This window comes from Euleptes europaea, chromosome 10 (assembly GCF_029931775.1).
Source record: "Euleptes europaea isolate rEulEur1 chromosome 10, rEulEur1.hap1, whole genome shotgun sequence".
Classification (NCBI taxonomy): Eukaryota; Metazoa; Chordata; class Lepidosauria; order Squamata; family Sphaerodactylidae; genus Euleptes; species Euleptes europaea.
Window position 1 is genome coordinate 7,716,129 of NC_079321.1, and position 20,915 is coordinate 7,737,043.

General features: G+C 45.1%; 1 protein-coding gene across 1 annotated transcript in view; it reads right to left on the reverse strand.

Annotated features, from left to right (window-relative positions):
* The window catches only part of COMMD1 (copper metabolism domain containing 1), a 90,195-nt gene that overhangs the window by 58,341 nt on the left and 10,939 nt on the right, over positions 1-20,915 (reverse strand). Inside the window, exon 2 of the mRNA XM_056856437.1 lies at positions 4,366-4,647. Within this exon, the coding sequence (XP_056712415.1) occupies positions 4,366-4,647 (282 nt within the window). The remainder of the gene's footprint in view (positions 1-4,365; positions 4,648-20,915) is intronic.

Genomic DNA, 20,915 nt, shown 5'->3' on the forward strand with positions numbered 1-20,915 from the left:
TTCGATGTAGCGGCTCCTTCCGTGGACTGCCTTGAGACTGGCTGTTGCCTAGCTCTCTCCACAGCTATTCAGCTCTCCCTGGTCTACAGCTAGGGTTGCCAGCACCAGGTTGGGAAATAGCTGGAGATTTTGGGGGTGGAGCCTGAGGAGGACGGGGTTTGGGGAAAGGAGGCACTTCAGTGGGGTATAGAGCCATAGAGTCCACCTTCCAAAGCAGCCATTTTCTCCAGGGGAACTGACTGCTGTTGCCTGGAGATCAGTTGTAATAGTGGGAGATCACTAGCTATCATAGGATTGCCAGCGCCAGGTTGGGAAATACCTGGAGATTTTGGGGTGGAGCCTGTGGAGGGTGGGGTTTGGAGAGGGCAGGGACTTCATTGCCATAGAATCCAATGGCCAAAGTGGTCCAGTGGCCAAAGCACAGGAGGCGGAGCAAGCCACAAAATGATTCCCACAGCTTAACTTCCGTAACATAGTGCAGGTCAAAATATTGTCGAAGGCTTTCACGGTCAGAGTTCATTGGTTCTTGTAGGTTATCCGGGTTGTGTAACCGTGGAAAGAAAATACCAAGACCACGGTTACACAGCCCGGATAACCTACAAGAACCAATAGTGCAGGTCCTTGTGCTGTGGTGGCACCTGCTGCCAAACCAGAGTTTTTAAATATCTGCACAGCCAGTCAAACCTCCAGTAGTCAATCAGAAGCAATTCTGGGTAAAAGCCCTACCTGGCCCCACCGACTTCCTAAAAATATTTGGTGGGTGCCAGAAAAGGTTTTGGTGGGTGCCATGGTACCCACAGGCACCATGTTGGGGACCCCTGCCCCAGACACTTTTCTCTTGTCTGGAAGTGACCAGCTAGGAGAAAAATGCCAGGATACGGGACCAGACATAAAGGTAAAAGGTAAAAGTAGTCCCCTGTGCAAGCACCGAGTCATTACTGACCCATGGGGTGATGTCACATCCTGACATTTACTAGGCAGACTATGTTTGCCATTGCCTTCCACAGTCATCTACCCTTTATCCCCAGCAAGCTGGGCCTTCATTTCACCGACCTCGGAAGGATGGAAGGCTGAGTCAACCTTGAGCCGGCTACCCGAAACCGACTTCCGTCGGGATCAAACTCGGGTCGTGAGCAGAGCTTTGGACTGCAGTACAGCAGCTTACCACTCTGTGCCATGGGGCTCCTATGGGACCAGACATAGGAAATATTAAAGGTGATCCTACTTCCCACCATGGACTGCTGTAATTTTTCACATTGTTCTTTTGGACAGTTTGAGAATATTTTGGCTACTGAAAGGATAGAGTGAAAAATAACTGCTGGTTCCACGCACGGTGCTCAAACTCTGTTCGGTGTAATAAATCAGATTTGTTCCACTGCTCCCCGAGCTATGTGAACCTTGACCTTCCATTCCTCCCCCCCATCCCCGTTTCATTTTTATCCAGTTACATAACTGTTCCCTCTAATACATATATTTTTCAAGGTGAACAAAGCTCAAGTGATTACATTTGTCCCGGTCACTAAGGTGACCAGCTTCTATCAACTTCTACTTGGGGAAAATTGCATACTTTCAATCAATTGCTGTGGCTAGTCATCTGAGTAGGCTTTAAATGGATCTATTCTCTATACAAAAGTAAAATTTCTGTAAAGTAAAAAAAAAGTGGATTTAGGGAGGACTGAAGTTGGAGGCAGTGGGGAAATTTTGTGTGTAGTTCTGGAGGCCTCACTTCAAAAAGGATGTGGAACAGAATGGAGCGGGTGCAGAGGAGAGCGACGAGGATGATCAGGGGCCTGGAGACCAAGCCCTACGAGGAAAGGCTGAGGGAGGTGGGAATGTTCAGTCTGGAGAAGAGGAGGCTGAGGGGGGACAGGATTGCTCACTTTAAATATCTGAAGGGCTGTCACTTAGAGGAGGGCAGGGAGCTGTTCCTGTTGGCAGCAGAGGATAGGACTTGCAATAATGGGTTTACATTGCGGGCGGAAAGGTACCGGCCGGATATTAGGGGGGAAAAATTCTACAGTAAGAGTTGTTCGACAGTGGAATCAGCTAACTAGGGAGGTGGGTGATCAGCTAACTAGGGAGGTGGGTGAGCTCCCCCTCACTGGCAGTCTTTCTGCAGAGGTTGGATAAGCCCTTGTCAGTGATGCTCTAGGCCAGTGGTTCCCAAAGTGGGCAGTACCAACCCCTGGGGGGGTGGGATTACCTAGGGGGGCACTAAGAGGCAAGGGGGCAGCAGGGGGCACTAGAGGTAGGCCCCTTCAAATGTGTTGCTGGATAGGGTAGGGGGCACTGGGGTTGAGTTTGTGGAACCAGGGGGGCGGTGGTCCGAAAGGTTTGGGAACCACTGCTCTAGGCTGATCCTGCATTAAGCAGGGGTTTGGACTACATGGCCTGTATGGCCCCTTCCAACTCTATGATTCTAAATGCTTTTTTACTCTCCCACTTGTGTGTTAAATATTTCCTCAAGTATTACAATGATATTCTTAGTGCTTCCCCTTACTAGCTAAGCCCCCATTCTGTGCAAACCTTGCTGTTTTACCACATACTCTTTTCCCTTGAAGTTTGTACTGTTTGGTTTTCTGAGAGCTCACCAGAGAAAGAGGGAAAAAAAACCCACGTGCACGGCCTCACATGAAAATAAAAAAGTCGAAATATACGTAACCGCCACAAAACAGATTCATGGGATTCTCAGGATATCGTCTCGTCCAACATAGAAAGTGTCCATGTGTAATAAAGAACATCATGTGTGAAGTAGCTTTTTAATTCTAGATCTGAATGCCATTAGAACGGCAGATTCACATGCACAAACCCAAATGGAGGAGGGAAGAGCAGGATGGGACAAAAAGATAATGTGACAGATTTAAATCTTCACTTATCTCTGAAGCGCACTGTGCGGTTCACTTTTTTGGTAGTTCAGTCTCTATCACAGCATTGCTGCAAGACTGAAATGTTGTTCTGAGCTCCTGGGAGGATACTGTTACATTGCAGTAGTTGCATAAATGTTAAACAGCAGCACTGCACAGATATATGTTGCGGCAGCATCTGCTTTTAGATTTATTTCATTGTGGAAATATAAGGGGAAAGGTGCATCCCTCTGCAACAAAAAGGGATAGAGACTTACTTTAAAAAAATGAAAACTAGCAGTTCAGAGGAACAAGTACATTGCTGCTAAACATCATTATAACACTGCAGCAGTACTGCTATTACAATTTTTTTAAGCCTGAAAAGAGACCAAACAGAGAAAAGACTACTGGAGTATGAGTAGATATCCTGTGGATGCTCTTTAAGAGCCAGCGTGGTGTAGTGGTTAAGAGTGGTGGACTCTGATCTGCAGAATCGGGTTTGATTCCCCACTCCTCCAAATGAGCGGTGGAGGCTAATCTGGTGAACTGGATTTGTTTCCCCACTTCTACACATGAAGCCAGCTGGGTGACCTTGGGCAAGTCACAGCTCTCTTCGAGCTCTCTCAGCCTCACCTACCTCACAGGGTGTCTGTTGTGGGGAGGGGAAGGGAAGGTGATTGTAAGCTGGTTTGATTCTTCCTTAAGTGGTAGAGAAAGTTGGCATATAAAAACCAACTCCTACTCCTCCTCTTCTTCTTCTAGAAAGTGGGTAGGACTGGCTGTGCAGATTAAAAGACATCCTATTAGACCTGGATGGCCCAGGCTAGCCTGATCTCGTCAGATCTCAGAAGCTAAGCAGGGTCAGCCCTGGTTAGTATTTGGATGGGAGACCACCAAGGAAGTCCAGGGTTGCTGTGCAGAGGAAGGCACTGGCAAACCACCTCTGTTAGTCTCTTGCCTTGAAAACCCCATAAGGGGTCGCCATAAGTCAGTTGTGACTTGACGGCGCTTTACACACATTAAACAGAGATTCTGTCTGAAATGTTGAACAGATGTGTGTGTGTGTGCCGTAGAGTCAGTTGACTTGTGGCAACCCAGTAGGGTTTTCAAGGCAAGAGACGTTCAAAGGTGGTTTGCTACTGCTTGCCTCTGCATGGGCTGAGAGTTTTGAGAGAACTATGACTGGCCCAAGGTCACCCAGCAGGGTTCATGTGGAGGAGTGGGGAAATGAACCTGGTTCTCCACCTCTCTTAACCACTGAACCACACAGGCTCTGTGTTGAAGTGGAACTATTAGTTACATGTGACCTTGCTCCCTGACATTCAGTGGTTGGCTCCGCCTCCTGCAGCAGCCATTTTGAGACTGCTCCACCTCCTGTGGCAGCCATTTTGTGGTTGTGCCCAGCGCTCTGTGTCAGAGTTCCAGATGTGCCCACAGGCTCGAAAAGGTTGGGCAACCCTGGATTAGACAAACCCCATCTTTTGGATTTTCACTCTAATACAACAAAATAAAAACTGCTTACCTGTCCATTCTTCCCAAGTTCCATTTTGACTATTGCCACAGGACTGCTTAACTGGTCCGTGTGTCTTGACTGTGATTTTACATCCACTCTCCAATTTAGGTTCTTCAAGGTGTTTTCCCACCTGCTTTGATTTATCAGGCTGTCTCGAATTTTCATTCTGTGGTTCTTCCAAAATTTTGCGATGACTGCAGCTTGCTCGCTCGTGATGCCGCCTGGTTTCTTGGTCTGAGCAGTCAAAAAAGCTTCCAACTGGTTGGAATCCATATCAGCTGATGCTATTGACTGTAACAGCAAAAAGAAAAAGTGTAACTCGCACTACTTGATAATCAAAGGTTAGTGTACACAACTCTGTGTGTGTGTGTGTGTGTGTGTGTGCGTGTGTGAATGAAGTGCCGTCAAGTCACAGCCGACTTATGGTGACCCCTTTTGGGGTTTTCATGGCAAGAGACTAACAGAGGTGGTTTGCCAGTGCCTTCCTCTGCACAGCAACCCTGGTATTCCTTGGTGGTCTCCCATCCAAATACTAACCAGGGCCGACCCTGCTTAGCTTCTGAGATCTGACGAGATCAGGCTAGCCTGGGCCATCCAGGTCACACACAACTCTACTATTACTTAATACATTGGCCGTCATACATACAACACTGACCGTTTTGGAAATCTGGAGTGGATTTAATTTCAGCTGTTAAAATACAGCACAAAATCATCCTGCCAGGAAAGTGCAGACAGTTGGCTGATAGTGAAGGAATAAATGCCCCCTTGAAGTACACACACACATCTTAGAATCGGGAAAAGTGTAATGTGATCTCCGCCTTGAGCTTCACCTTGGTTGGGAAAGGCAAAGCAGAAGTATAATAATAATGATAATAATGTGACAGCAGGTAGACTTCCCCTGACTATGGAAGATCCACTGATTTAGCAATTTGTAATAATCTCTTTTCCTTTCTGTAAAATGTATTAGGACAGCCAGGGAATAGCTTGTTGCTGGGCAGAATATCCCTGTATGTCTGTGTGCTAAGGAAGTGGGTTAAGAGTCATGGAGAGTCAGAGTGAACTATAAACATTGATAGGAGAAACTGGATAGAACTGAACTGTACTGCGCCACCTCTATGTCTGGAGTGCTATCAGCCTACCCTGAATGTTGATGGGTTGTCATATCTTGAATTTGGATAAATATCCCTTCCTCAGTATGATCGGGGCTCAGAGATTTCTGCCCATTAGGGCCTCTGAGTCAGCAGCTGCAAATAAACTGTTTTCTTGAAATATTGATCTCAGGTCTCTCTCTCCCCCCACGAACCCTTGTTTGCCATATCAATAATATATGCCATCAGACTTATTGTGCTGACCTACGGAGCTGGAGGGAGGCTGACGTGGCAATTTTAGGACATTTTCTACATTGGGGTATCAGGATAGATCCTACTCATATCATAAGAACACAAGGAAAGCCATGCTAGATCTAACCAAGGCCCATCAAGTCCGGCAGTCTGATGACAGTGGCCAACCAGGTGCCTCTAGGAAGCCCACAAACAAGACAACAGCAGCAGCATTATCCTGACTGTGCTCCATAACACCTAATATAACAGGCATGCCCCTCTGGTCCTGGAGAGAATAGGTATGCATCATGACTAGTATTCATAAAAACAGCCATGCTGGATCAGACCAAGGCCCATCAAGTCCAGCAGTCTGTTCACACAGTGGCCAACAAGGTGTCTCTAGGAAGCCCACCAACAAGACGACTGCAGCAGCATTCTCCTGCCTGTGTTCCACAGCACCCAATATATTAGGCATGCTCCTATCCCCCCCACCCCATTCCACTGAGAAGCCTTCCTCCAGCATAAGAAGCCTTTCTTCAACTTAGGTGGCTGTTCGAGCCACTTGAATTGGAGGAAGGCTCCTAGGAGGGTGGTTGGAGCCACCCCATCTTTTCTCCCCTCCCCAGATACACCAAAGACACACCCCGCCTTCCATTGTTGTTCTAAAGCAGGCACATCGCCGAATGCTGCCATCTGGGTGGTAAACTGAACCACCCTAAAATGTTTCAGCTGGCTTGTGGGCGACCCGGTAGGGCTTTCAAGGCAAGAGACGTTCGGAGATGGTTCGCCACTGCTTGCCTCCGCATCACGTCCCTAGTATTCCCTGGAAGGTCTCCTATCCAAATATTTGTCAGGATCAAGGCTGAGAGCGTGTGACTGGCCCAAGGTCACCTAGCACGTTTCCATGGCAGAATGGGGATTCGAACCTGGGTCTCCCGGATACTAGTCAGACACCTTAAACACTACATCACGCCGGCTTTTAATTAATTATCCCTTAATACCATTCTTATGATGTGCTCTGCGCCTGAAAACTGTTACATTGATTTTAAGCGGTTCCGTGGTTTGTTTTGATGCTCTGGCTGGGTTTTTAATGCCGGGTTTTAATTAGCGCTTTGCGTTTTTAAGTTTGTGTTATGTTTTATTTTGTAACCTGTTTTGACAGCTGTGACCTGGCACGGAGTAAGCCTGTTACAGAGAATCTGGGATCTTCAGCACTTCATTTGATCGGTGGCTTCATGCAAGAAAGAAAGAAGTGCATTTCCTACTTGAAGAAAAGAATAATATTTATTTATCTGAAGAAGATAATTCAAAATGTCTTGCTAGCAGCCATAACATATGTTAATCATTAGGCTTCCAGCTTTTTTATTTGTGGTTGAATTTTCAATGCCATTCAGTTCTTCCTTTATAATTTTCTCATTCATATTTTCTTAACAGTAGCTACTGGAATTTCTTGTTCTTGATGCATATTTCTTCTATGTAACCATACCTTCCCCCCGCCCCCCAAAATAGGCTTACTACATTGAAAAAAAAATTGTAACTGTTTTCCAAAACAGACTCTGCATAGATCAGATCAGATTTATTATTAATACAGCATAAGCCAGTAAAACACATGTGTCATTTATACAAATGGTAAAAAAAATATAGCAGTTCAGCCCAAAATATTCCTAATTAAAATTTCTAAATAATTTACAATAGACTAAAATTGACCAAATTATGATTTAATCTAATTGTAATCGCCCAACATTAGGGGTCGAAGTGAGGAACCGCTCTAACTGTTAGAAAATTCTTCCTAACGTCTTGACGGAAACTCTTTTGGTTTAATTTCAACCCATTGGTTCCGTTCCGACCTTCCGGGGCAACAGAAAACAACTCGGCACCCTCCTCTATGTGACAGCCCTTCAAGTACTTGAAGATGGTTATCATATAGGGTTGCCAGGTCCCTCTTCGCTATCGGCAGGATATTTTTGGGGCAGAGCCTAAGGAGGGCGGGGTTTGGGAGGGGAGGGACTTAAATGCCATAGAGTCCAATGGCGAAAGCGGCCATTTTCTCCAGATGAACTGATCTCTATCGGCTGGAGATCAGTTGTAATAGCAGGAGATCTTCTGCTATTACCTGGAAGTTAGGAAATTAGTACAGGAAACAGCTGACATAACCATAGCATAACAAAATTGTATTGACTAACTACAAGCAACAAGTGAAAGATATATACAGTGCCTATGAAATAAAGTATGGACAATATTTATGAAGAAGTCCATATAAATGGTATCCAATATCAATCTGTCCAAAAATGGTATCTTCAAACTGAAGAGTAAAAAGGGATACGATCGTTTCACAGTCTTCCTCAGTCCCACTTATATCAACAGCAGTGCATACACTTGTTCCAAATTCAACTTATGCATATTTTCACAATTTTCCATAAAGTCCCCATAGGGATACTTAGTATAACTGCATATATAACTCTCCAATATTCCCAATTTGGGATATTAAATCATTTAATCCTAGCAGTTATTCAGCAATTGTTCAGCCAGCTTTTCACAGCATCTACTACAGAGTCAACAGGTAACTATCTGTATCCCAGCTGGGAACCTGTTGACACTGTATCAGCTGTTTCCTGTACTAATTTCCTAACCTTGGTATGAGTACAGAGGTGTTCTATTTGTTGATTACCTGGAGGTTGGCAACCCTATTATCATATCACCACTCAGTCTTCTCCTCTTCAGGCTAAACATCCCCAGCTCCTTCAACCTTTCCTCATAGGACTCAAAAAGGCTGGGGACCCCTAACGTAGGGGGAATGATGAACCAGTAGAGGTAGGGGAGAAACCAGTGGAAATTGCCACCGGCGCGTCTGCTAACTGAAAGGCCTTCCTTTGGAGGAACTGTGTGGTTGGATAAAGGCCATTTTCTCAGATATTCAGCAGCCTTCTAGTGAAATAATATCTTGCATACGAGCAGAAAATATGTAAAAGGAAAAATCACTTTTAAAGCTTTAAGGCTTGTTTAGCACCCTGGCAAGAACAACTCAGTCACAGTTTCCTTTACTCAAACCAACCGGCTTCTCAAATCATCCAGTAAAACAATCCTAAACGCCACTAGTGTAAGGGAAGAATAATCGATCAGAAGATTGGTTTTGTCGGGTCTAATTTTTTTATTAGTCCAGAAGGGAAACAACCATAGAACACACAGCAGGAAATACAAAATATAAATTCATTATGCTTTCAGAGAAACAGGGCCTAACACGCATGTAGTACTAGCCGGAAAAAGCAATTGGTAAAAATCCAGGGGGGGAAATGCTCTTTGTTTCCAGAAACAGAACTTTACTTGTCAACAGCTGTGGCTGGAGTCCAAGAATTTGCCATGCCGGGCCATGTGGGCATTTTCTTTAGCCAACCCTCTAAATTGCAGATTGCTGCCAGTCTGAAGTACAATGAAATCAAAGGTTAACAGAAACAAACAAAATAACCCAATTCAGCCTCATGTACCGTATCAGTTGCTTGGCTGTCTCACAGGTAAGGTAAAGGTAAAGGTCCCCTGTGCAAGCACTGTCTCACAGACAGGGAGACATTTAAGGAAAAACAAGATGATGTCACTTTATCAAGAAGGATTACATTCTAGAACGGTGATGACGAAACTTCTAGAGACTGAGTGCCCAAACTGCAACCCAAAACCCACTTATTTATCATCAAGTGCCAATACGGCAATTTAACCTGAATACTGAGGTTTTAGTTTAGAAAAAACAACTCATACGTTCACATATTTTGCGTTAAAAGACAAACACAATAACAGAGCTTTCAATGATACAAACAACTTTTTATTGAACGGTAAAAGTTTGCATTTGGCATGCATCTCTCCAGGACTCGTCCTCTGCTCAGCCACCGGACATTATTGTACATAAGTAAACAATTATACTCTGCCTGAACCTCCTCAAGAAGTGCTTGAAACTGTCGACAATTCAGAGCACGAGCCATGATGTAATTCACCATTTTTGTGACATCTTTGAGGACATCGTCAATTTTTTTGAACAATTAATGTGATTTTTGCTGTTGTGTGCATGCTGATAATTTGTCAACCCTTGGCTCATACATTGAAAGTTTGAGAGCAACACATGCAGCACTCAGGTCATCTGTTAGCCTGTTTCTGGTGTCAGATTTTATATAATTCAAAGCTGAAAACAGCTGCTCACAAGCATAAGATGATCCAAACAAAGTCAGGAAAGCAATCCCAAGTGCTTTCATTGACTTAAAATTATTTGGCAGAGAATTCCACACTTTAAGGATTTCATTTTCAGAACTAACTGTGCTGTCCTTTGGCATCCCTTCTATCTTCTCAAGTGTTTCACGCAGGTCATAGAATTTATTTTTCCAGATAGAGCTTTCTTGAAATTCTATTAGCTCCATGTTGTAGAATTTTCTAAATGCTTTTTTAGATGGGCGGGGCCCCAGACAAACTGAAGACGGGCGGGGCCCCCGCAGCTCAGCTGAGGGAGGGCGTGGCAAGGTGCTCGGCCACAGCCTCAGGGTCCAAACTGAAGCGGGGCCCCCCGCAGCTCAGCTGAGGGGGGCGTGGCAAGGTGCTCGGCCACAGCCTCCGGGTCCAAACTGAAGACGGGCGGGGCCCGACAAACAGCTGAGCTGCAGCCGCAGCTCAGCTGAGAGAGAGAGAGGGGCCAGAGCAGGCTTGGGGAGCATGGGCTTGGGGAGAAGAAGCACCGCCCTCAGCGCCCTCACCACGGCAACACGGCACAGCCCTAGGCAGATGCGATGGGTCCGCATGTGCCCACAGAGAGGGCTCGGCATGCTGGCTGCGGCACGCGTGCCATAGGTTCGCCAACACAGTTCTAGAAGAATTCACAGTGGGTAGCCGTGTTAGTCTGTCTGCAGTAGTAGAAAAGAGCAAGAGTCCAGTAGCAACTTAAAGACTAACAAAAATATTTTCTGGCAGGGTATGAGCTTTCGTGAGCCACAGCTCACTTCTTCAGATACCAATCTTTAAGTCTTTAAGGTGCTACTGGACTCTTGCTCTTTTATTCTAGAAGAGGAGGAGGAAAAAGAGGACGAAGACAAGTAGGAGGACGAAGAGGAGGAGGAGAAGAGGAGGTAGAAGAAGAGGAAGAGGAGGGGGAAGAAGAAGAAGAAGAGGAAGTGATTTTTATATGACGACTTTCTCTCCCACTTAAGGAAGAATCAAACCGGCTTACAATCCACCTTCCCTTCTCCTCCCCACAACAGACACCCTGTGAAGTAGGTGGGGCTGAGAGAGCTCTAAGAGAGTTGTGACTAGCCCAAGGTCACCCAGCTGGCTTCATGTGTAGGAGTAGGGAAGCCAACCCGGTTCAACAGATAAGTCTCCGCCACTCATGTGGAGGAGTGGGGAATCAAACCCTACAACACATTGTTGTGCCTTTTACTGGTAACAGACCCCAGCATGGGTAGATGAAAGGAAGTGTGACACAGAAATGTTTGGTTTTGCAAAAAAGAATTGCTCCAGATATGCTGGGCCAGATCCTATCAGCTTTGCTGCTCAATCTCTTCCGAGTCCTCTCCTCACTGTACTCCGCTGTCCCACGGGGCTCTTGTCCACATGGGTCCCATGATCCCTGGCATGGCCTTTTCACTGGTCAGAAGGCTCCCCTGCTTCCATCTTTCATCGGTGGAAAAGCTGGTTGGATACAGGGCACTGGTGGGGAGGATCCTACCCCTACTCTACCCTTCTGCTGAGCAAAGTCTCAAGCCTTAAGGAGCCTTCGTCCCGCAGAAGAGCCACTTTGACTGGACAAAGGCTCCTTGGAGGTTGACTAGATCTATCCCACTGGAATGCGGTGTTGTCTGTAGTATGTTAATGTTTTCACATAAAGCTACATCTTGACTTTGTACACCTGACGCTGACTTCTACTGAATCAGACCCTTGCTCCATAAAAGTCAGTATTGTCTACTCAGACTGGCAGCGGCTCTCCAGGGTCTCAGGTAGAGGTCTTTCGCATCACCTACTTGCTTAGTCCCTTTAACTGGAGATGCTGGGGATTAAACCTGGGACCTTCTGCATGCCAAGTAGATGCTCTACCACTGAGCCACAGCCCCTCCCCACTTTGCTTATGCTCTGATAACAGTCCTAGGTATTTTTTTTAAAAAATCTGTGTCTTTAACAAATGTGCTTTTAAGTTATATGCATGATGTATCTTGATATTGCACTTTGCTTATACTCTAAAAACAGCCTCAGGTAATTAAAAGAAGAAGAGTTGGTTTTTATATGCCGACTTTCTCTACCACTTAAGGGAGAATCAAACTGGCTTACAATCACCTTCCCTTCCCCTCCCCACAACAGACACCCTGTGAGGTAGGTGGGGCTGAGAGAGCTCTAAGAGAGCTGTGACTAACCCAAGATCACCCAGCTGGCTTCATGTGGAGGAGTGGGGAAACAAATCCAGTTCACCAGATTAGCGTCCGCCCGCTCATGTGGAGGAGTGGGGAATCAAACCCGGTTCTCCAGATCAGACTCCACCGCTCCAAACCACCGCTCTTAACCACTACAGCACACTGTAGTCTTATTTTTATTCACCATATCCCCCTGAGGAAGCTTGTGCGAATTGCACAGGGGCGCTTTATTAATTAATTTTTTATTCCCTTGCGCCAATCGTTGCTTCTTGTCTCCGCTCTGTCACTGTAAACCATGATCCAAAGCTGTGGTTGCGCTCCAGCATGAAGCAGATATCCTTCCCTCGCATTCTGTTGCAGCGCAAAGTGTGGGCACAGCCTTCAGACTCGCCTAGGATAATTGTCAGTGGCTCTGGTTTAATTACAAACATGGCTGCAAAGACCTTTCAAGTTCGATGGGCGACGGTGGGGCTCCACAACCCTCTTTTCCTACTTGAGCTGCCCATGCAGAGTACCGAAATCTCTCTGCGGCCCTTGATCCATCTGCTGCGAGAAGCAGAATGAAGGCCGGGAGGCCGGGGTGTACGCGCGAGAGGAGCTCTTCATCCGGTTTTTCCACACGTCGCTGAAGCTGTTGTCAAGGAAACAGCAAGGGGCAGACCAGGTCTGTTTTCCCCGGATTTGCCCCTGTCCATCACTTCCCTAAACCAGCCGGGACCTCCGTGAACTGAGCGGGTGGTGAGCAATGCTTTCCTCACCTCCCAGTTCAGGAGCCGTCTTCCCACCAGCCTCCTGTTCCTGAACCCCGGCTAATTAGAGAACGAGGGCCAACGTACGCAAAACAAAGCCATTTTAAACTGCTCTCTGTGGCATTCACACGACAAGTCATGATACTTACCCGTTCTCTCCAGGATCAGAGGAGCATGCCTTTTATATTTGGTGCTGTGGAACACAGGCGGGACAGTGCTGCTGCAGTCATCTTGTTTGTGGGCTGCCTAGAGGCTCCTGGTTGGCCACTGTGTGAACAGACTGCTGGACTTGATGGGCCTTGGTATGATGGAGCAGGGCTTTCCTTATGTTCTTATGGAGGAGAGGGCTATCCATGGCTACTAGTCAAAATGGACACTAGTCATGATGCAAAACTATTCTCTCCAGGATCAGAGGAGCATGCCGAATATATTATTAAGTGCTGTGGAACACAGGCAGGATGCTGCTGCTGCTACAGTCGTTTGAGGGCTTCCTAAAGGCACCTGGCTGGCCACTGTGTGAACAGAATGCTGGACATGGTGGGCCTTGGTCTGATCCAGCAGGGTCTTTCTTACATTCTAAGCTGTTAGTCTACAGGAGGGATTCTTAACAGGATCTGGATGCCTTCCCCGTGGGGTGACCCTCAAGTGTTGGAGAACATTCTGAACTTTGGGTGGCCTCTGGGATTTCAGGCAAACCCCGGTGCAACGGCTTCTAACAACAAGCAAAGGAGAGTTGTTTCATGCAGCTCACCCACCCTGAGAATCCCTCCCTCCGATTCTAGATTCTTGCCCAGGCCCTTGAACACATGAAGCTGCCTTATACTGAATCATCAGACCCTTGGTCTATCAAAGTCAGTATTGTCCACTCGGACCGGCAGGGGCTCTCCAGGGTCTCAGGTAGAGGTCTTTCACATCACCTACTTGCCTAGTCCCTTGAACTGGAGATGCCAGGGCTTGAACCTGGGACCTTCTGCATGCCAACTAGATGCTCTACCTCTGATCCACGGCCCCTCCTTTAAAAAAGCAGCACACATCTGAAAGGAACAAACTTTGCAGAGCGGGCTGATGGACATCAGGCACAAGGGTCATATAGGGTCGCCTGCTCTGGGTTAAGAAATACCAGGAGATTTTGGGGGTGGTGCCTAGAGAAGAAAGGATTTGGGGAGGGGGGGGTACAATGTACCTCAACATGGTACAATGCCATACAGTCCACCCTCCAAAGAAGCCGTTTTCTTTAGCGGAACTGATCGTTGTAGTCTGGAGATCCGTTGTAACACTAGGAGATCCCCCGGGCCCCACCTAGAGGTTGGCAACCCTACTCATCACACATGCTCTCTATTATGGAAATGTAGGCCTCCAGGAAAATTGGCAGCCATGCCTGAGGCCTGGGCATGAAGAAAAGGCTGTCTTGAGGCCTACAGGTCACAGCTCCACTCCCTAGCCTCAGGCCTGGGATCATGGCAGCGTTCTTAGGGGTGCTGATTCCCACAGTGGAATATACAATATGGCTTCACCTGGACTGTATTGCTGTCATTGCCTGTCTTCTTGGCATTGTAGTGAGTGGCTACGTGCCAGGAAAGAGTTTTTTGCAGGGAAGTTTTTAAGCAAGCAATATTCAAAAGCAGTTTGTAGTGGTTAAGGAAAAGCTCTCTCGTGGGATTACAGCGGATCGGTTACAGTTTTGCCACCTGGGACGAAACAACATGTGTATGCTTGCTAAGGGCTGGATGGTTCGGCTGGTATAACATCGCAATTTCCTCTTGCGCTTACAATGGTGCCTTCATAGTTCTCACACACCTCCAGTCTCCATGCAAAAATGCCTCCTGCAATCACTTACTAGAGACACTACTTTAAGAAGGGCAAAGGTGGCTGCCGATCACAAGCAGAAATGGCAACCATTATACCATAAATATGGGAGCTCTTGAATAATTTGTTTTGTATCAGGCAGAGATTCTTAATGTCTCATACTAAAAGTTTTTACTACAAACACGATCTTAAACAGCTACTGACAGTCTAATCAGAACAGAGGTTTTACCGTTAGTATACTTAATCCTGGCTCTAACTAAATATGTAAAGGATAAAATGGGTAATGCTTAAAAAAGATAATCAAATCAAGCATAGTAGTAATAGTAAACTGCACCAAATATTTGACTTTCATAGTTGATGTTTCTTCTTATATCGCATAGTTAATATAAAGCCTAGAGGACTAGGGAAGGAGGGGGTAGGACAACAATGATAATGAATAGCTTTTTGGGCGCACACATGTTGTAATGTTTTCTCTTCCCTCCCCAATGTGTTATTCCTTTTTCTTTTTTCTGTACCCCCATATATTAAAAACAATTAAAAATATTTTAAAAAAGAAAGAAGTGCAAAGGCAACTGCGGCAGGAAGAATGGTCCTGGTAACAAAATCCGCAAAACAGAACACAGTCAACATAATTCCTGGTGTTTTGTTTTTTTGCCATCGAGTCGCAGCCGACTTATGGTAACCCCCTCATGGGGTTTTCAGGGCAAGAGCCCTTCAGAGGTGGTTTGCCACTGCCTGCCTCCACGTAGCAACCCCAGACTTTCTTGGTGGTCTCCCATCCAAATCCTGACCTGGGCCGACCCTGCTTAGCGTCTGACATCTGACGAGATCAAGCTAGCCTGGGCTATCCAGGGTAGGGCATACCTGTTCCTGTGTGTGCAAAGTGCTGTCAGCTCATAGGTCGTGCAGTACAGCAGCTTACCACTCTGCACTCTTAGGATTAAACTACAAGAGCTAAAAAAACACTTCATAAAAACACCTATCCAGAATCTGAAAGGCAGCCATATCAGATGGGCAGAAGAAAACACTAAACTAAAAAGGTGGGTGGGGGGGAAACTATGGGAAATGAACACACAGGAAGTCAGGGAGTTTTTATTTGACCTTTCTGCCCTTCAAAGGTCATGAGAATTTACTTCCTTTAGCTCGCCTTTGCGGGGGGTGGGGTGGGGAAGAGACTAGTACATTTTTGTGAGCATTCTGGGAAAACTGCTTGCTGCGCCAGAGCGTTCCACAATGTCTCATCTTGTTTCCCTTAGAACAGCTAAAAATAAAAGACAGGTCGGCTCATGTTTGGAAGGCACGAGGGACAGAAAGTTGCTGCTCTCTTCTGCTAAATTTAGTACCGCTGCGATCTCTCGAGGTTACTGCTGGTGATTACTGAATATTTTACCAGTGGTGTTTTTTTTAAAGCACAGTGTGCAGTAAGGAACAACTAATGTCGAACGCTTCAGCGTGGATGGGGGAAATACTGGTACTATTTCAAAGGCAGGTATAGAATTATAGAGTTGGAAGGCACCACCAGGGTCATCTAGTCCAACCCCCTGACAATGCAGGAAATTCACAACTACCTCCCACCCCCACACACCCACAGTGACCCCCTACTCCATGGGGTCCATGATGATGGGGACAACATTTGCCCATCTCCAGTCTTTTGGCACCTCTCCTGTTCTCCAAAAATTCTCAAAAATAATGGTAAGAGACTCAGAAATTACTTCTGCAAGTTCTTTAAGTGCCCTTGGATGCAATTCTTCTGGCCCTGAGGACTTCATTTCATTTAAACAAACTAGGTGTTTGCGCACTACCGCAATGCCAATCCTAGGTAAACGGATCTCTCTTTGCTCTTGATGGTTCCCATTGGGAAGTCAGATATTTATACCTACATGTAATCAGAATTCATCTCAAAGCCTATATGTGCATCACTCAAGAACAGTGTTTCCCAAAAGGATTCCTGCGAGTGCCATGGTACCCACCTATCTGTTTCCAGGCTCACAGCTGCTTCACCCCAAAGCAAAGAGCCAATCCTGGCTTTCCTCCACCTCACCGAGAGCCAGCATGGTGTAGTGGTTAAGAGCGGTGGTTTGGAGAGGTGGAGTCTGATCTGGAGAACCGGGTTTGATTCCCCACTCCTCCACATGAGCAGAGGAGGCTAATCCGGTGAACTGAATTTGTTTCCCCACTCCTATGCATGAAGTCAGCTGGGTGACCTTTAGCTAGTCACAGTTCTGTTAGAGCTCTCTCAGCCCCACCTACCTCACAGGGTGTCTATTGTGAGGAGGGGAAGGGAAGGTGATTGTAAGCCAGTTTGAGTCTCCCTTAAGTGGTAGAGAAAGTCGGCATATAAAAACCAACTCTTATTATTATTCACTTCAGAAAACCCTAGGAAACATTTGGGTTTGCAGGGTTCGTCCATTTGGAAGAAGTTGCCCTTCATCATAGAATCATAGTGTTGCAAGGGACCACCAGAGTCTAGTCCAACCCCCTGCACAGTGCAGGAAATTCAAAACTACCTCCCCCTACACACTCCCAGTGACCCCTACTCCATACCCAGACGATGGGCGGGAAACCCTCCAGGATCCCTGGCCAATCTGGCCTGGAGGAAAAACTGGAATACCCTTATGCTACAATGCAACCTAAATAAGAATAGACAGCATAAGAAGGTGCAATATATATATATATAGTACCTAAATCATAAAATATATGACAATTACATGTATTCTCAGTCACAGTAATGAACAACCATACAACATATTCCACGCAAGTCTTTAGACTAACACATACTATTTTCTTTATCTCTTGCAGGAGATGTGAGAAACGAATGCATCACAGGAAAAGGTGAGTAGAAGTACAGTTGACCATATGTCTTGAAGCTTGTGTTTCTTTCCTTATCTTTGCAGCTAACTTAGACAGAAGACAACGTCTTTCCAAAGAAGAAAATACTATGTGTTAGTCTAAAGACTGTGGAGGGGCTGTTTGTAGAGCATCTGTTTGGCATGCAGAAGGTCCCAGGTTCAATCCCCGGCATCTCCAGTTAAAGGGACTAGGCAAGTAGGTGATGGGAAAGACCCCTGCCTGAGACCCTGGAGAGCCGCTGCCGGTCTGAGTAGACAATACTGACTTTGATGGACCAAGGGTCTGATTCAGTATAAGGCAGCTTCATGTGTGACTTCTATGGGATATGTTGTATGGTTGTTCATTACTCTGTTTATGTATGGTTGTTCATTACTGTGTCTGAGAATACATGTAATTGTCATATATTTTATGATTTAGGTACTATTTGATAGATATATATTGCACCTTCTTGACTTATGTTGTCTATTCTTATTTAAGTACCTTTTGCAGCCAAAGTTGTGCAATGTCACCATGGGAATTAGGGTTTGAGAGACTCCAGCTGTGCTCTAAGACGAATATGGACACAAACTGCACTTTTGTTTCTTCAGGTGCCATTTTGGGTACAGCTTTGTCAATGTCAAAAAATTTACCTAATCAGAGAGCTGAAATACTGGATTTATTAAAAGCAGCTTGAATTTTGCTATTGCATTTGCTGAGAAAATGCACTAGAGACTTACTATGGTTCAACATAGTGTTGAAAGTGATTTGCCAGGTCTCAGGCTACAAAAAGCTAATGGGGGGGGGGACACCAAAATTAGGGCTCATCAGAAGATGTTTTACATGACTTTGAAATGAAGAAAATGTTTCGAATGAAACATTTAAAACAGCTTGGGGGGGGGGGAAGGTGTGAAGATGGAAATACAAACTGCCTACTCATTCTTTGCCTTGTTCCTGCCATATTTCCTTAGTCATACCTTAAGCAGCTGTGCCCATTTTCACTGCACAAAGGTATAAACTGCATTGTTTTGGGCAAGATGGAAATGCAAGACTATTTGACATTTCATTTTTAAATCGACATTTTATGAGAGGCCCTATGTCGTGTTTTTATCTTTACTACAGGTTGAGTATCCCTTATCTGAACATCTGATATCCAGACTGATCCAAAAACCGGACCTTTTGAGCCCGCATATAAGCATTACTCACAGGCCCTCTGCAGTGCCACTGATGGCTCAGTGTACACAAAATTATTAAAAATACTGTTTAAAATTAAATTCAGGCTATGTGTAATAAAGTACATATAAAACATAAATGAATTTTTTGTTTAGACTTGGGTCCCATCTCCAAGATATCTCATTACGTATATGCAAAAAATTCCAAAATATCCCCCCCACCAAAAAATACGGAAAGATCCGAAATATGGACCACTTCTGGTCCCAAGGAGTCCTGATAAGGGATACTCAACCTGGATGCGGATTTTGTCCTTTTGCTTTCATTATCATTGGGAGAGGGGCAGCAGGGCAAGAAAGTCATACCAACAAAACCTTTTGGCAATGGATCTCTCTGCTGAGCAAACACAGGGGTTATCTATAACCAAGCAGTAACTGTAGGGTGGGGGGGGGGCGAGATACACAATCAATAAGACATTATCAATCAGGAGCCAACCCAAGGAATCCCCTTAAAGTTAGACTGGGTTTCAAGTCAAACCCATGAAGTCCTATTACCTCATTTTTTCTGTCCCAAAGATCCTTCTTCAACTTCTCATTAGGAAAACAACAAAGATCTAAAAAGGAGAATCTCACCCTCAGTATTGCTTTGCCATAGAACCGAACATACTAGCAGAATCGCCGGCTGTAATCCAACCCCTTCCCAAGGACCATTCTCAGATTCTTTGGATTAGACCCATTAATTCCTTTCAAAAGCAGGTTCGTCCCACAATCCCTAGAATCTTTGTCTGCAAATTATATTTTCAAGTACCAGTGATGAGTAAATCTCAGACAGCTCATCAGAAGAAACCAATTTATAATGGCAGAACTTACAATCAAGGGTTCTGGGAAGAAATCGGGGTGTTGGTTTTTTTTTAAAGAAGGGAACGAGTGAGCTTTTTAACCTGGCTAGTTACTCTCAAAGCCCCAGGTCTCTTCAAAGAGAAGATGGGATCTATATCAGCTCAGCAGAGAAGAATGAGTTTCTTTGTGGCTTAGCTTTAAAAAAAAGAGAGAAATAACAAAACCTTCTTGCCTCTAAATGGAAAAGTGCGTGGAGAAATGTATCCAGCGAGAGCTTCCAAATAGCAAACAGCTAAGTCCTTATCTTTGCGTGGGGTGGGGGAATAGAGCTGTAACGCTTTGTACTTTAGAGGTCAAGAGAAAGAAGATCTTAAGCCGAACAATCTGGGATGAGCGAAATGCAATGCGCTTCCAATCAATGTCACACAGAAGAGGGCAGAGACTGTTTTCTGGCAGTTCCAGAGGGCAAAACTAGACCTAATAGGCTTAGGTCACAGAAGGGTAGACTTCAGTTGAACATTAGGAGAAACTTCCTAAGACCTTGAGCATTTTGACAATCCCACTAATTAACCAGGGAGATCATGGCCTTTCATCAGTTGAAGTCTTTGAACAGATGCTGGACAGCCATCTTTGGGGAATGCTATATAGGTTTACTTTGCTTGCATTGACTAGATGGCCTATAAAATCCTCTTCCAACTCTAAAGCTATATGAGATGGTGTTTTTAGAATTGAGATGGTGTTTTTAGAATTAAGTAGGATTATCAAGATTCTGTGCATTCCCGTAACCTCATTCAAAAACAGAAAAAAGAAGGTGGAACATATGAGGACTGCTTCATAAGCAGTTGTTGTGAGGAGGGGAAGGGACGGTGATTGTAAGCTGGTCTGATTCTTCCTTAAGTGGCAGAGAAAGTCAGCATATAAAAATCAACTCTTTTTAATGAACAAAGGAAGATTTTAACCTATTTTCGCTGACGTTTTGGCGTGTTATATCATGTTATGATGCCAATAAAGGTATTGTATTATTTTAATATAAAAACCAACTCTTCTTCTTCTTAGGTTAGGGCTATAGGTTAATTTTTTGTTGTGCTAAGAACCACAGGATCTCCTCTATATTTATGTATATAGAGTATAACACTTTTTTCTCTCATAGTGTAAATACAATTATGAAAAACTGTGAAGAGGCTAGAATTAGGTTTTGTGGTATCAATAATCAGACAATAGGGACATTAAACTACAAAACCCTGAGGGCTGGGGTGGGGGGAGAGTCTGGTTCCTAAATGTGCACCTCAATCCAAAGAAAATCTGTCAAAGCCAGTCATAAAGTATGCCTGTTTTATGTGACAGGACTCTGGAAAGAAAAAAGAACACATTTATAAATGTCAAATTAATTTGTTTTTAAATATGATCGTTGCCTGGCTACATCTTGTTCTATTCAAAGCATACATGCTTTTATCTTTGCCCTTTATTCTAAGGCCATAT